Source organism: Pseudophryne corroboree, chromosome 4, assembly GCF_028390025.1.
Source record: "Pseudophryne corroboree isolate aPseCor3 chromosome 4, aPseCor3.hap2, whole genome shotgun sequence".
NCBI classification, from domain to species: Eukaryota; Metazoa; Chordata; class Amphibia; order Anura; family Myobatrachidae; genus Pseudophryne; species Pseudophryne corroboree.
The window spans coordinates 793,915,829-793,932,994 of record NC_086447.1 but is presented as its reverse complement, the minus strand read 5'-3'; the positions used below and the strand labels follow the sequence as shown (position 1 = coordinate 793,932,994).

The following is a 17,166-nucleotide window of genomic DNA, read 5'->3' as shown; positions in this document are numbered from 1 at the left end:
CAGTCCGTCCAACCATAATTGTATTATATACCACCTAACCGTGGTTTTTTTTTCATTCTTTATACCGTCGTCATACTAGTTGTTACGAGTATACTACTATCTCTTTATCAACCAGTGTACAGTGCGGTAGTTCACGGCTGTGGCTACCTCTGTGTCGGCACTCGGCAGGCAGTCCGTCCAACCATAATTGTATTATATACCACCTAACCGTGGTTTTTTTTTCATTCTTTATACCGTCGTCATACTAGTTGTTACGAGTATACTACTATCTCTTTATCAACCAGTGTACAGTGCGGTAGTTCACGGCTGTGGCTACCTCTGTGTCGGCACTCGGCAGCCCGTCCATAATTGTATATACCAGTGACCTAACCGTGGTTTTTTTTTCTTTCTTTATACATACATACTAGTTACGAGTATACTATCTCTTTATCAACCAGTCTATATATTAGCAGCAGACACAGTACAGTGCGGTAGTTCACGGCTGTGGCTACCTCTGTGTCGGCACTCGGCAGCCCGTCCATAATTGTATATACCAGTGACCTAACCGTGGTTTTTTTTTCTTTCTTTATACATACATACTAGTTACGAGTATACTATCTCTTTATCAACCAGTCTATATATTAGCAGCAGACACAGTACAGTGCGGTAGTTCACGGCTGTGGCTACCTCTGTGTCGGCACTCGGCAGCCCGTCCATAATTGTATATACCACCTAACCGTGGTTTTTTTTTCTTTCTTTATACATACATACTAGTTACGAGTATACTATCTCTTTATCAACCAGTCTATATATTAGCAGCAGACACAGTACAGTGCGGTAGTTCACGGCTGTGGCTACCTCTGTGTCGGCACTCGGCAGCCCGTCCATAATTGTATATACCAGTGACCTAACCGTGGTTTTTTTTTCTTTCTTTATACATACATACTAGTTACGAGTATACTATCTCTTTATCAACCAGTCTATATATTAGCAGCAGACACAGTACAGTGCGGTAGTTCACGGCTGTGGCTACCTCTGTGTCGGCACTCGGCAGCCCGTCCATAATTGTATATACCAGTGACCTAACCGTGGTTTTTTTTTCTTTCTTTATACATACATACTAGTTACGAGTATACTATCTCTTTATCAACCAGTCTATATATTAGCAGCAGACACAGTACAGTGCGGTAGTTCACGGCTGTGGCTACCTCTGTGTCGGCACTCGGCAGCCCGTCCATAATTGTATATACCAGTGACCTAACCGTGGTTTTTTTTTCTTTCTTTATACATACATACTAGTTACGAGTATACTATCTCTTTATCAACCAGTCTATATATTAGCAGCAGACACAGTACAGTGCGGTAGTTCACGGCTGTGGCTACCTCTGTGTCGGCACTCGGCAGCCCGTCCATAATTGTATATACCAGTGACCTAACCGTGGTTTTTTTTTCTTTCTTTATACATACATACTAGTTACGAGTATACTATCTCTTTATCAACCAGTCTATATATTAGCAGCAGACACAGTACAGTGCGGTAGTTCACGGCTGTGGCTACCTCTGTGTCGGCACTCGGCAGCCCGTCCATAATTGTATATACCACCTAACCGTGGTTTTTTTTTCTTTCTTTATACATACATACTAGTTACGAGTATACTATCTCTTTATCAACCAGTCTATATATTAGCAGCAGACACAGTACAGTGCGGTAGTTCACGGCTGTGGCTACCTCTGTGTCGGCACTCGGCAGCCCGTCCATAATTGTATATACCAGTGACCTAACCGTGGTTTTTTTTTCTTTCTTTATACATACATACTAGTTACGAGTATACTATCTCTTTATCAACCAGTCTATATATTAGCAGCAGACACAGTACAGTGCGGTAGTTCACGGCTGTGGCTACCTCTGTGTCGGCACTCGGCAGCCCGTCCATAATTGTATATACCAGTGACCTAACCGTGGTTTTTTTTTCTTTCTTTATACATACATACTAGTTACGAGTATACTATCTCTTTATCAACCAGTCTATATATTAGCAGCAGACACAGTACAGTGCGGTAGTTCACGGCTGTGGCTACCTCTGTGTCGGCACTCGGCAGCCCGTCCATAATTGTATATACCAGTGACCTAACCGTGGTTTTTTTTTCTTTCTTTATACATACATACTAGTTACGAGTATACTATCTCTTTATCAACCAGTCTATATATTAGCAGCAGACACAGTACAGTGCGGTAGTTCACGGCTGTGGCTACCTCTGTGTCGGCACTCGGCAGCCCGTCCATAATTGTATATACCAGTGACCTAACCGTGGTTTTTTTTTTCTTTCTTTATACATACATACTAGTTACGAGTATACTATCTCTTTATCAACCAGTCTATATATTAGCAGCAGACACAGTACAGTGCGGTAGTTCACGGCTGTGGCTACCTCTGTGTCGGCACTCGGCAGCCCGTCCATAATTGTATACTAGTATCCAATCCATCCATCTGCATTGTTTACCTGAGGTGCCTTTTAGTTGTGCCTATTAAAATATGGAGAACAAAAATGTTGAGGTTCCAAAATTAGGGAAAGATCAAGATCCACTTCCACCTCGTGCTGAAGCTGCTGCCACTAGTCATGGCCGAGACGATGAAATGCCAGCAACGTCGTCTGCCAAGGCCGATGCCCAATGGCATAGTACAGAGCATGTCAAAACCAAAACACCAAATATCAGTAAAAAAAGGACTCCAAAACCTAAAATAAAATTGTCGGAGGAGAAGCGTAAACTTGCCAATATGCCATTTACCACACGGAGTGGCAAGGAACGGCTGAGGCCCTGGCCTATGTTCATGGCTAGTGGTTCAGCTTCACATGAGGATGGAAGCACTCAGCCTCTCGCTAGAAAACTGAAAAGACTCAAGCTGGCAAAAGCACCGCAAAGAACTGTGCGTTCTTTGAAATCCCAAATCCACAAGGAGAGTCCAATTGTGTCGGTTGCGATGCCTGACCTTCCCAACACTGGACGTGAAGAGCATGCGCCTTCCACCATTTGCACGCCCCCTGCAAGTGCTGGAAGGAGCACCCGCAGTCCAGTTCCTGATAGTCAGATTGAAGATGTCAGTGTTGAAGTACACCAGGATGAGGAGGATATGGGTGTTGCTGGCGCTGGGGAGGAAATTGACCAGGAGGATTCTGATGGTGAGGTGGTTTGTTTAAGTCAGGCACCCGGGGAGACACCTGTTGTCCGTGGGAGGAATATGGCCGTTGACATGCCAGGTGAAAATACCAAAAAAATCAGCTCTTCGGTGTGGAGGTATTTCACCAGAAATGCGGACAACAGGGGTCAAGCCGTGTGTTCCCTTTGTCAAGCTGTAATAAGTAGGGGTAAGGACGTTAACCACCTCGGAACATCCTCCCTTATACGTCACCTGCAGCGCATTCATAATAAGTCAGTGACAAGTTCAAAAACTTTGGGTGACAGCGGAAGCAGTCCACTGACCAGTAAATCCCTTCCTCTTGTAACCAAGCTCACGCAAACCACCCCACCAACTCCCTCAGTGTCAATTTCCTCCTTCCCCAGGAATGCCAATAGTCCTGCAGGCCATGTCACTGGCAAGTCTGACGAGTCCTCTCCTGCCTGGGATTCCTCCGATGCATCCTTGCGTGTAACGCCTACTGCTGCTGGCGCTGCTGTTGTTGCCGCTGGGAGTCGATGGTCATCCCAGAGGGGAAGTCGTAAGCCCACTTGTACTACTTCCAGTAAGCAATTGACTGTTCAACAGTCCTTTGCGAGGAAGATGAAATATCACAGCAGTCATCCTACTGCAAAGCGGATAACTGAGTCCTTGACAACTATGTTGGTGTTAGACGTGCGTCCGGTATCCGCCGTTAGTTCACAGGGAACTAGACAATTTATTGAGGCAGTGTGCCCCCGTTACCAAATACCATCTAGGTTCCACTTCTCTAGGCAGGCGATACCGAGAATGTACACGGACGTCAGAAAAAGACTCACCAGTCTCCTAAAAAATGCAGTTGTACCCAATGTCCACTTAACCACGGACATGTGGACAAGTGGAGCAGGGCAGGGTCAGGACTATATGACTGTGACAGCCCGCTGGGTAGATGTATGGACTCCCGCCGCAAGAACAGCAGCGGCGGCACCAGTAGCAGCATCTCGCAAACGCCAACTCTTTCCTAGGCAGGCTACGCTTTGTATCACCGCTTTCCAGAATACGCACACAGCTGAAAACCTCTTACGGCAACTGAGGAAGATCATCGCGGAATGGCTTACCCCAATTGGACTCTCCTGTGGATTTGTGGCATCGGACAACGCCAGCAATATTGTGTGTGCATTAAATATGGGCAAATTCCAGCACGTCCCATGTTTTGCACATACCTTGAATTTGGTGGTGCAGAATTTTTTAAAAAACGACAGGGGCGTGCAAGAGATGCTGTCGGTGGCCAGAAAAATTGCGGGACACTTTCGGCGTACAGGCACCACGTACAGAAGACTGGAGCACCACCAAAAACTACTGAACCTGCCCTGCCATCATCTGAAGCAAGAAGTGGTAACGAGGTGGAATTCAACCCTCTATATGCTTCAGAGGTTGGAGGAGCAGCAAAAGGCCATTCAAGCCTATACAATTGAGCACGATATAGGAGATGGAATGCACCTGTCTCAAGTGCAGTGGAGAATGATTTCAACGTTGTGCAAGGTTCTGATGCCCTTTGAACTTGCCACACGTGAAGTCAGTTCAGACACTGCCAGCCTGAGTCAGGTCATTCCCCTCATCAGGCTTTTGCAGAAGAAGCTGGAGGCATTGAAGAAGGAGCTAAAAGGGAGCGATTCCGCTAGGCATGTGGGACTTGTGGATGCAGCCCTTAATTCGCTTAACAAGGATTCACGGGTGGTCAATCTGTTGAAATCAGAGCACTACATTTTGGCCACCGTGCTCGATCCTAGATTTAAAGCCTACCTTGGATCTCTCTTTCCGGCAGACACAGGTCTGCTGGGGTTGAAAGACCTGCTGGTGACAAAATTGTCAAGTCAAGCGGAACGCGACCTGTCAACATCTCCTCCTTCACATTCTCCCGCAACTGGGGGTGCGAGGAAAAGGCTCAGAATTCCGAGCCCACCCGCTGGCGGTGATGCAGGGCAGTCTGGAGCGACTGCTGATGCTGACATCTGGTCCGGACTGAAGGACCTGACAACGATTACGGACATGTCGTCTACTGTCACTGCATATGATTCTCTCAACATTGATAGAATGGTGGAGGATTATATGAGTGACCGCATCCAAGTAGGCACGTCACACAGTCCGTACTTATACTGGCAGGAAAAAGAGGCAATTTGGAGGCCCTTGCACAAACTGGCTTTATTCTACCTAAGTTGCCCTCCCACAAGTGTGTACTCCGAAAGAGTGTTTAGTGCCGCCGCTCACCTTGTCAGCAATCGGCGTACGAGGTTACATCCAGAAAATGTGGAGAAGATGATGTTCATTAAAATGAATTATAATCAATTCCTCCGCGGAGACATTGACCAGCAGCAATTGCCTCCACAAAGTACACAGGGAGCTGAGATGGTGGATTCCAGTGGGGACGAATTGATAATCTGTGAGGAGGGGGATGTACACGGTGATATATCGGAGGGTGAAGATGAGGTGGACATCTTGCCTCTGTAGAGCCAGTTTGTGCAAGGAGAGATTAATTGCTTCTTTTTTGGGGGGGGTCCAAACCAACCCGTCATATCAGTCACAGTCGTGTGGCAGACCCTGTCACTGAAATGATGGGTTGGTTAAAGTGTGCATGTCCTGTTTTGTTTATACAACATAAGGGTGGGTGGGAGGGCCCAAGGATAATTCCATCTTGCACCTCTTTTTTCTTTTCTTTTTCTTTGCATCATGTGCTGATTGGGGAGGGTTTTTTGGAAGGGACATCCTGCGTGACACTGCAGTGCCACTCCTAAATGGGCCCGGTGTTTGTGTCGGCCACTAGGGTCGCTAATCTTACTCACACAGTCAGCTACCTCATTGCGCCTCTTTTTTTCTTTGCGTCATGTGCTGTTTGGGGAGGGTTTTTTGGAAGGGCCATCCTGCGTGACACTGCAGTGCCACTCCTAGATGGGCCCGGTGTTTGTGTCGGCCACTAGGGTCGCTAATCTTACTCACACAGCTACCTCATTGCGCCTCTTTTTTTCTTTGCGTCATGTGCTGTTTGGGGAGGGTTTTTTGGAAGGGACATCCTGCGTGACACTGCAGTGCCACTCCTAGATGGGCCCGGTGTTTGTGTCGGCCACTAGGGTCGCTTATCTTACTCACACAGCGACCTCGGTGCAAATTTTAGGACTAAAAATAATATTGTGAGGTGTGAGGTATTCAGAATAGACTGAAAATGAGTGTAAATTATGGTTTTTGAGGTTAATAATACTTTGGGATCAAAATGACCCCCAAATTCTATGATTTAAGCTGTTTTTTAGTGTTTTTGGAAAAAAACACCCGAATCCAAAACACACCCGAATCCGACAAAAATAATTCGGTGAGGTTTTGCCAAAACGCGTTCGAACCCAAAACACGGCCGCGGAACCGAACCCAAAACCAAAACACAAAACCCGAAAAATTTCAGGCGCTCATCTCTACTTGGAACTCCAGTATGTAGCCCTGGGAAATAAGATCTATGACCCAGGGATCCTGGCACGAATTTGACCAGATCTGACTGAAGAATTGTAGTCCGGCTCCCACCTGACAGGTATTGCGGTCCACCGTCATGCTGACGCTTTTGAGGAAGCAGAGCCTGAGCTCTGTTCCTGAGCACCTGCAGTTGCTGGTTTGCATGGTTTACCTCTTGCGCCGCTGGAGGACATATAAGCACCTCTGGATTTGCCCTTGAACTTGGCCATCCAAAAGGACTGTAACTTAGAAGCTGAATAAGTCTTCTTGGTTGGGGGGTCTGTGGAAGGAAGATACGTAGACTTAGCCGCAGTAGCTGTGGAGATCCATTTGTCTAGTTCATCTCTAAACAAGGCCTCTCCTGTGAATGGTAGGCCTTCCACGCCTTTCCTGGAGTCCGCGTCAGCAGTCCACTGGCATAGCCACAAGCCCCTGCGTGCCGACACTGCCATAGCGGTGGTGCGTGCGTTAAGTACGCCTATTTCCTTTATGGCTTCTACCATAAAGTTTGCAGAGTCCTGTATATGCTGCAGGAGTAAGACAACATCCCCCCTAGATAAGGAATCTAACCCCTCAATTAGGTTACCTGACCATTTCACAATGGCTTTAGTGATCCACGCACATGCAATAGTGGGTCTTTAGGCCACCCTAGCAGCTGTGTACAATGATTTGAGTGTAGTCTCAATTTTACGATCAGCCGTGTCTTTCAGGGAGGCTGCACCAGAAACAGGCAATACAATTTTACGTGACAGCCTAGAGACTGGTGCGTCCACTCTCGGTGGATTTTCCCATTTTTTCCTATCCTCCAGAGGAAAAGGAAAAGATGAGAGCAACCTTTTAGGGATCTGAAACTTCTTATCAGGATTAACCCGTGGTTCTTCAAACAGGGTATTCAATTTCTTTGACACAGGAAAAGTGACTGAGGACTTCTACTTTACATTAAAATAAGATTCCTCACTTTCCTCTGACACCTTATCAGGAATTTGCAGAACATCTCTGATAGCCTCTATAAGAGCCTCTATTGCCTGTGACAGAGCCACTTTTCCCCCTTCCAAGTCTACCTCACCCTCCTCCAAGTCTGACCCATCAGCGTCAGAGTCAGATTGCAGGATATGGGCCAGAGATCGCTTTTGCGGACAAATGGGAGGGGACTGAGACGCTTTTTGGGGGAATGAGTCTCTGTTCATAAACTCATCCACAGATTGTTTTAAGTATTGCGTCTCTTTCTCATTGCGGGACAATTTAGTAGAAAGAGTGGAAATCATTCCTTTGAGAGAATTAACCCACTCCGGTTCAGCCCCGCTAGCTTGTGAAACCTGAGTACCCAGTAGTGAGCCCCCTGGTGAAGAGGGACACTCCGCTGTTTAAGAAACACACTCTTTGCCTGACATAATGTAAATGTGACAGCACACACAGGAAAAGGTTAAGCACAATTAACCCACAAAGAGCCCTTCAGGGAGACACAGAGTTGTTTGGGGCCAGCCCCCACCGCGCCCTTATCACTAATGCCAAGCTTAGCCGGGTCGCAGACTAAGTACCCTGATAGGGGACTTAGTAGACTAATAGTCGCTCTCCCCCTGCTATGACCCCTGGTACCGCTGAGGTAATCTGGAGTCACACTGGAGGTGCTGCGTGTCCCTGTCCTGTCAGTGTCTGTGCCCACTGTAGAGGGAAAATGGCGCTGGTGAGCTGCTGGATCATCTCATAGTGAAGCCCCGCACCTTCAATGGCGCGCGGTCTTCCCGCTTTTTATATACTGGCTGAGGAATCTGGTCCTTAAAATGGAGAGAAACCGTTTTAAGGCTGCGTTGCCAGTCTGGGTACTGTGTACAGTGTACTGAGACGCAGTTGTGTACTGTGTCTGGAGACGCATTCCACCCCGTTTAAAAGCCGTGCGTCTCTGTACCCTCGTGTCGCCATAATGGCCGGCGCCCCGCTCAGTACTCACCACTCTTCATTCTTCTTGCTCTGTTAGGGGTGGCGGCATGCTGCGGGAATGTACGCTCGCCATGGTGGGGCTTGCGAATAGTTCCCTCAGGAGCTCAGTGTCCTGTCAGCGGGGAACGGGACCATTAACCCTTCAAGAGGTTGGGCTGTTTCCCCCCCTAAGTCCTACGAAGCAGGTAGGCTGGTGCCAACCAGCCCTGTCTGAAAACAACAAACATAGAAAATAAATGCGGAAAAAACTTCAGGAGCTTCCTTCAGCGTGACCGGCTCCTCCGGGCACATTTTCTAAACTGAGTCTGGTAGGAGGGGCAAAGAGGGAGGAGCCATCCTCTAGAATGTAAGAGAAAAATAGAAAAAAATCTCTGGAGAAGCCCAGAGAGAGGACCGGCTCCTTTGGGCACATTTTTCAAACTGGTCTATAGGGGGGTAGGGGGGGGGGGGGCATAGAGGGGAGGAGCCAGTCACCATTCTACACAATTTAAAGTGCCAGGCTCCCAACTGGTCCACCATCTATACCTCACCGTAAAGATCCTCCAGTGTCCCCTAGTGGATGAAGGAGAAAACACATTCCTCAAGCCAGAGCTGGACAGAACCAAGTTTACCACGATCCCCTGAGAGAGCCTGTGTGTCTTCAATCAAACCAGGGGTGACTGTTACTGTTCTATGCCATATACTCTGGTTAAGTAACTTTAAAATACTAGAGAACTCAGCTTAAACCATCTTTAGCCATGGGGATTATTGCAGAGTGACTGGAAGATTAATACTCTAAAAGTGCCTGCTATATCCTTCAAGCTGCCTTCAACGTATATTAATGTATTTAAGTCTATTGAAGCTGCATTCAGAGTATATCAGTGACTTTGATTTCTTCAAGCAGCATTCAATTTGCATCCAAGCGTATTTGTGGGACAATATTAACAATTGTTCCACATCGTATATACGCACCAACGCCTATAGTACCCACCGAGAGACCAAGCGCCCAGTGATAGTATATTGCAATGTGTATTTTAGTGTTGCAGTATTGTGTGTGACAGTGGTGTGTGGCTATTATCCAGAGTAGGGATTATCAGAGATAAAGGGATTGGTTTGGTAGTGTAGAGAGTCATTTATGTAATTTGTGCGGTGATATTTCTATGATTCTTGCCTTTTGTTGTCTACATTCTCTTCAATTCCAATTTCCTTTATTGTATATTACTGTTATAATTTGAAGATTCATGCTAGACGTCAATGCTCCATTGTGAATATCTAGGAAAAACATAGATCTTCACCAATGTTTATTGTTATTTTCATGTTTTGTCATGTATGCCCTATCTACTGCTGAGATTCTATCCCGGCCTCTACTACTGATTTATTGCAATTTCAAGTAATTGTGTGCTATCTCAAGTCTATACTCTTACGATTACTGCTGATCACTGTTATCCTTTTGATAGTTCTAAGGATGCCACCAACTTTTCTGTATGTAAGATAAATAAATACACCATTGCGGCAGCAAACATTGGGACTGATTCATGTTTTTAAGTAACGCAAAAAAAGCAAGTAACTTTGTGTGTAGAACAAACCATGGCCCTCATTCCGAGTTGATCGGTCGCAAGGCGAATTTAGCAGAGTTACACACGCTAAGCCGCCGCCTACTGGGAGTGAATCTTAGCTTCTTAAAATTGCGACCGATGTATTCGCAATATTGCGATTACTAACTACTTAGCAGTTTCAGAGTAGCTCCAGACTTACTCTGCCTGTGCGATCATTTCAGTGCTTGTCGTTCCTGGTTGACGTCACAAACACACCCAGCGTTCGCCCAGGCACTCCCAGAGTTTCTCCGGCCACTCCTGCGTTTTTTCCGGAAACGGTAGCGTTTTCAGCCACACGCCCCTGAAACGCCGTGTTTCCGCCCAGTAACACCCATTTCCTGTCAATCACATTACGTTCGCCGGAGCGAAGAAAAAGCCGTGAGTAAAAATACTTTCTTCATAGTAAAGTTACTTGGCGCAGTCGCAGTGCGAACTTTGCGCATGCGTACTAAGCGGATTTTCACTGCGATGCGATGAAAAATACCGAGCGAACAACTCGGAATGAGGGCCCATGTTGTGATATAGGGGGAGCAAATGCATTTATATTTTCTTCTGTTCCAAAGGGAGGCAGTCAATTTAACAGCTGTCGGGATCCCAGCTGTCAGGAGACCGACGCCAAAATCCCGACACCCGGTGAAATACCGTCGGTCGGAATCTCCACTCGGGTGGTGGTCCACACCACCACCCGAGGGTGAATATAACCCTGTGGTGACCAAAGATCGCCATCGGGGCCAAAGCATGGCAAGCGCAGCGAGCCCGCGTGTGATCACGGCATCGGTCTCCTGAACGCTGGGATTCCGATAGCCGGGATATCATACTCAGTGCCGTAACTAGGCATTTTAGCGCTGTGTGCAAGAAACGGCATTGGTGCCCCCCAGTATGCAAGATTGGGGCAGCGCGCGCCGTAGGCACGTGAAAACTATATGGGGGCGTGGTTTCATGAGGAAGGGGCATGGCCACAAAATAATACCAATTCATACAGTAGTCTCCAATATTCCAATTACGCTGCACAGCAGCGCCACTACACCAGGTAGAGCCCATTTTACACATTACGGCAGACAGCGTGCCCATTTTTACACATTACGGCAGACAGCGTGCCCCTTTTTACACATTACGGCAGACAGCATCCCCCTTTTTACACATTACGGCAGACAGCGTCCCCCTTTTTACACATTACAGCAGACAGCGTCCCCTTTTTACACACTACAGCAGACAGCGTGCCCATTTTTACACATTACGGCAGACAGCATCCCCCTTTTTACACATTACGGCAGACAGCGTCCCCTTTTTACACATTACAGCAGACATCGTCCTCCTTTTTACACATTACGGCAGACAGCGTCCCCTTTTTACACATTACAGCAGACAGCGTCCCCTTTTTACACATTACAGCAGACATCGTCCTCCTTTTTACACATTACGGCAGACAGCGTCCCCTTTTTACACATTACGGCAGACAGTCTTGTCAACAATAAGGAAGCAGCATTTCATTTTTACACATTAGGCAGACAGAGTTTTCCTTTTTACACATTATGGCAGGAAGAGTGTGTGTGCATACACACTTGCCGATGCTGCCAGCAATGAGCGATGGCAGGTGGGGGTCAGTGGGGGCCATGCTGCATTCCCCAGCATGGCTGCGGGGGATGGGGTTACGGTAAGGCTGCCGGGGATGGGGTTAGGGTAATGCTGCAAGGGAGGTGTTAGGGAAAGGCTGCGGGGATGTGGTTAAGGTAAGGCTGAGGGGGAGGGGTTAGGGTAAGGCTGCGAGTGAGGGGTTAGGGTAAGGCTGCGAGTGAGGGGTTAGGGTAAGGCACTGGGAGGTTTAGGCTGCGGGAAGAGAGGGTTTAGTGTTAAGCTGCATGATAGAAGGGTTAGTGTCAGATACTAGGGGGCTGCGTGACTGGAAGATTTAGGGTAAGACACTAAGGGTAGGGTTTGGCTGCAGGGGAGGGGGGGGTAAGGGTTAGTTTTATGGCTCTAAATATTAATATGAAGACCAGGACTGTATATGTGAGAATTGGCAAGACCTGATTGCAGTCCTCAAATCCATCTGACTCCACAGCAAGCACCCGCACATCCACCGCCGGCTGCCCTCAAGATAACGCTGCTCCCTCTCCTCACCCTGGCCGCCACTGCATCTTTCTGTCCTCAAGCCGACTTCCTCCCGGCGAGGTTGCGGGTCACTCAGCCAGTGCCCTCTTCCGTTGTCTCCCTCTCCTGCGGTTCCGCCCCTGTGTCAGAATCACCTGAGGGGGAGGCGATCCGGCATCCAAGGCTTCATGTCCTGCCACCTGCTGTAGCACGCCGCGGCCGCTCTCAAAGGCGGCGGCAGGGGCGGTGGGTCTCAGTGAAGGAATAACGGGACGGGGGGTGTGTGCTGCCACACAGCGGCTGCGGCACCGCTCCCCGTCTCTTGCAGAGGCGGCAGTGGGAGACAGGCAGCGGGGCTTACAGACTCACTGGACTAGATGGCTGACGACCGTACAGGGGGGGTGTGCTGCTGATGGTGCACCTGCAGTGCATGTGCGCTGTGGGCAAGGCACCATCGGCACACACCTAGTTACGGCCCTGATCATACTGATCAAGTTCCAAATCTAAATCTCTCTGCTCATGTTACATCTGCCCCTGCAGTGCAACATGGTTTTGCCCAGTTGGTTGCTTTTTTGCTTTACTTACAAACATGAATCATGCCCATTGTGTGGTTTATACTGGTTGAGTATAAAAGGTTAGAAGTGCTGGGGAGGAGGATTCCTGAGTAATTTTCTGGTGGGAAGATGACCCATTTATTATTTCTGTGGCCTGTGCAGATTCAGGTGGAGAACAAAAACAAGAGTCCACCTTCCGCTGCGCTATCCTTAAGTCCTTAAATGTTGTTCCAATAACAATTATTTAAACAAAAGAGTCTCAGATTGTAAAGTCCATGAAGGGGAATCCTCCACAATCTGGATTGTTATAGGTGAATGGTGCGTAAGAATCTTCAATGAACATATTGGTGAAGAATTTTGTGACCTGATTGTTCAGGCAGTGCTCCACCAGATTGGTGTCAGCTGGTGAAATTCTTCACCAATATAGGCCTTTGAGGGGAATCTACAAGAGAAGAGGATCAAGTTGTACGGGGGAGAAAGAAACCTTTATGGATACAGCACGCACATTGTACATGTGAGTACGGTGCGTACCCATACAGAATTCTTCATTCACACGTGTAGATTAGACTACTGTCAAGTATTGTTCATTGAAGAATCTTACGCACCATTCACCTATAACTATCCAGATTGTGGAGGATTTCCCTTCATGGACTTTAGAATCTGAGACTCTTTTGTTTAAATAATTGTTATTGGAACAACATTTAAGAACTTAAGGATAGCGCAGCGGAAGGTGGACTCTTGTTTTTGTTCTAGTATCTCGGTGGAGAAATGAGTGACATCTCCTTGTACACCCTCACTGCTGTTATCTGTGGGCGCAGTGTATACTCTCCTTTCTCTTGTTTACATAGATTCAGGTGGAGGCACTGCCAATATCTAAACATAGAAACTGTGAACTTGGGTGGTCATTCCGAGTTGTTCGCTCGCTGCCGATTTTCGCAGTGCAGCGATCAAGTGAAAAAATGGCAAAAATGCGCTTGCGCATGGTACGCAGCGCGCATGCGCTAAGTACTTTCACACAAAACTTTGTAGATTTACACAAGCTCGAGCGACGTTTTGTCTTCGCTCGAGTGATCGTAGTGTGATTGACAGGAAGTGGGCGTTTCTGGGCGGAAACTGGACGTTTTCAGGGAGTGTGCTAAAAAAACGCAGGCGTGCCAGGTAAAAACGCAGGAGTGGCTGGAGAAATGGGGGAGTGGCTGGCCAAACGCAGGGCGTGTTTGTGACGTCAAACCAGGAACTAAACGGACTGAGGTGATCGCAGTCTAGGAGTAGGTCTGGAGCTACTCAGAAACTGCAAGGAATTATTTAGTAGCATTTCTGCTAATCTTTCGTTCGCTATTCTGCTAAGCTAAGAGGGCGGCAGCCAGGGGCGGATCCAGCAGAAAATGAAAGGGGGGGGGGGGGCACCATGATAGGCAAACAGTAATAGTTATATTTCCATGCACCTAAGGCACGCGTACTCCCAGATAAGAGGAGTGGTATCACAGGCGGCGTGGCCTCACAGAATACGCCATCAAGTAATGATTGGCTGTAGGTGCTCATCCTGGTATATTGCCAATGTTTCACCGTGATGAAAAGGCTGATTGGGCCTTGAAATGTTGGTCACCTGTTCCATTAGGTATGGGAGCCTGGAATGCACCCCAGCACAATATAATTTTTAAAGTTTTTAGTTGGTGGTGGCAGATGCAGCATACCTTGTTTTGGGCACTGCACTGAGACTCAGACTGCAGGACACGAACTGCCTATCTTTGATTAGCAGAAGCAGCCGGCTGGATCTCCAACAAGCCGCATAAGACATCTGCAGGACAGCCCTGTCACAGTCACACAGCATAAGACATCTGCAGGACAGCCCTGTCACAGTCACACAGCATAAGACATCTGCAGGACAGCCCTGTCACAATCACACAGGCCGCCTTCTCAAAGCTGAGGCTGAGTGTGACTGCACCTAGCATGGTGGTAAAGGAAGTGGAGGAGGAAGCGCTGGGAAACTGTACGGTGTAGTGAGGGCTAATGAAGCCTTCTGCGCCGTCATAGGTAAAAGTCTTACTGGCATTTGAACCCCGCGCCTGGGCTGGACTCTTGATTGGTTACCATACGGAATTGCTGTTAGAGCCGCGGCGGGTCCTAGTGCGTGCCGGTTCTTTTATAAAATCTGATATCGGAAATAGCAGTAGTTGCTGCTGTTCTCATTTTGAAAAAAGAAGAAGTCAGAAATGACAGGGGGGCACGGGCCCGAGTGCCCCCCCCCTCCCCCCTGGATCCGCCTATGGCGGCAGCCTAGCGTTTGCAATGCTGCTAAAAGCAGCTAGCAAGCGAACAACTCGGAATGAGGGCCTTAGTTCCTACTTAAGCATCACTTGTATATGGTCTCCCACAAGAGATATGTACCAAAGAGGTGTTACATTGGAGCAGATTAACAATGGGGCGGATGGGACTACAGCCCCAGGCCTCCACATTAAAATATGCTCATCACCATGACAGCATGGTGATGGTTACCAGTTGCCAACTTGCCACAGTCAGCCATAAATGCTAAGTATAAAAATTGTATTTCTATTTCAGTCACAAAATGGTGCAATTTTTCTACTCTTAAGGAATAAGGGAATCATTGGGACTGATAGAGTAGGAAGTCTACACACCCACATGACCCTGGTCACACCCACATGACCCTGGCCATTTCCACCCTGAACTGGTCACAGCTCCTCTGCTTCTCATAATAGGCTCTTGAACATTTTAAGTTCCAGGGCTATATAGAGTCTGACTGTGGACCATACTTACCAACTTTCTGGCTACCCCATGCGGGAGGGGGCAGCCAGGTCGGTATTACAGGGGGCATGGCCTCATCTCGGGTGTGGACGTGAGATTGCGTCATCGTAGCCCCGCCCCTGCTAGTCAATGGACTGATTACCGGCATTGACTAGCGGGGGGCAGGACTACGATAACATGATTCAGTTGCGTCATTGGCCTCCCCGGACCGCCCACTAAGAGGGGCGGGGGGGGGGGGGATGCAGGGTTGAGGCCAGATCTGGGAGACTTGCCTACCTTTACGGGGGGGCGGGAGCACCACCCAATTTTCGGGAACCTCCCGGCCGATCCGGGAGGGATAGGCATGTATGCTGTGGACATGAATTCCATTGCCATTACTTAACTACCATGTGTTATTGTAATTTCAATGGACATGTAAGTTCTATGTACTTATCACTTACATACTGTACTTGTATTGTTTCAGCCGTACACAGCTGCAATGATCTTAGAATTCCATATGTGGTATTGGTAGCTATGTGATGTTCTTTGTAATATGGTCACAAAATATGGAAATTATAAATGAGGGGTACTGCATGCCGTAAACACTTTAATGTGTGGCTGATACATTGAAAAAATGTAACAAACAAATATAATATTCCAATAGACTGTAAATATGTGAGCAGAACCTCCTGTCTGTCTGTTATTATTACCCAGTCTCGTCTTATTACTGTTTTGCTCCCAATTGTAAAACGCAACGGAATATGCTGGAGCTGTATAAATATTAATAAATAGAATTCCAATAACTTGGAAATGCTGTAATCCTCTTAAAAACGTGCTCTACTCCCCTGTGAATGGTATGTAACTGTCTTATGTCATTATTAAAGTCCTAGAAACAGAATAATTCTTGCTCAGAATGTTAATGATTGATTTCCACTAACACACATTCATACGCAGACATTCCTAGTCACAATATGAATCATAGTTCTCGTGTGCCCTATGCCAAAACAAGTAGCCCCAGTTATGCTTGCTCCATCAGTATACCCTAATGACTCCATGTACCTGTTTGGCTGCATAGAAACCAATCATTGGGAAATCATGGACTATGCAATACTCGGTTGAATCACTGCATTCCTCTTACCCTTTACATCCTCTGAGTCACTTGAATCCGTCAGATCATTTGAATTGTTCATTTCTTTGGAATACTGTGATGCCTTATGTTGTCTCCTTGGTGGGGACAGATTCCGCACTTTAAACTCATGCTGTCTCAGAGTGTAGCGATACATCAGATTTTGTTGCGTGAGGATTAACATTTTATAAAGCTCCATGTTTTCCTTGGCGATAACAGCATTTTCTTGTTTTAAGTGCTGTACTTTTGGGATCTCTATCGAGCTGTTTTCAGATGAGAGTGACGACATTTTAAGACTCAGTTCTCTCCCAGGTGTTCTCTGCATGCTGCAGGGTGGAGATGAATGGCTCTGTACAGTACATGGCTCTGTGATGTCATCTCCCATGTCACTGAGACCAGTGGTGTCAGCTGTAGCTTAAGGGCTAAAACACACTACCCGGCATTTGCCGGCCGGGAAAAAGCCGGACGGCTTTTTCCCGTGCCGGCATTGTAGTTAACAGTGTGAGGGCTAGGGT

The 17,166-nt window shown here is 47.4% G+C and overlaps 1 protein-coding gene and 1 long non-coding RNA gene across 10 annotated transcripts in view; one reads left to right on the top strand and one right to left on the bottom strand.

The window, feature by feature from the left end:
* LOC134910385 (speriolin-like protein) overlaps positions 1 to 17,051 on the bottom strand; it is a 107,236-nt gene extending 90,185 nt beyond the window's left edge. For all 8 annotated transcript variants that reach the window (XM_063918344.1, XM_063918347.1, XM_063918350.1 and 5 more), the window contains exon 1: positions 16,664 to 17,051. In XM_063918344.1, the coding sequence (XP_063774414.1) occupies positions 16,664 to 17,036 (373 nt within the window). In that variant the 5' untranslated portion in view covers positions 17,037 to 17,051. The remainder of the gene's footprint in view (positions 1 to 16,663) is intronic.
* Positions 1 to 17,166, top strand: part of LOC134910386 (uncharacterized) — a 176,590-nt gene that overhangs the window by 23,095 nt on the left and 136,329 nt on the right. The gene's annotated exons all lie outside the window — the stretch shown is intronic.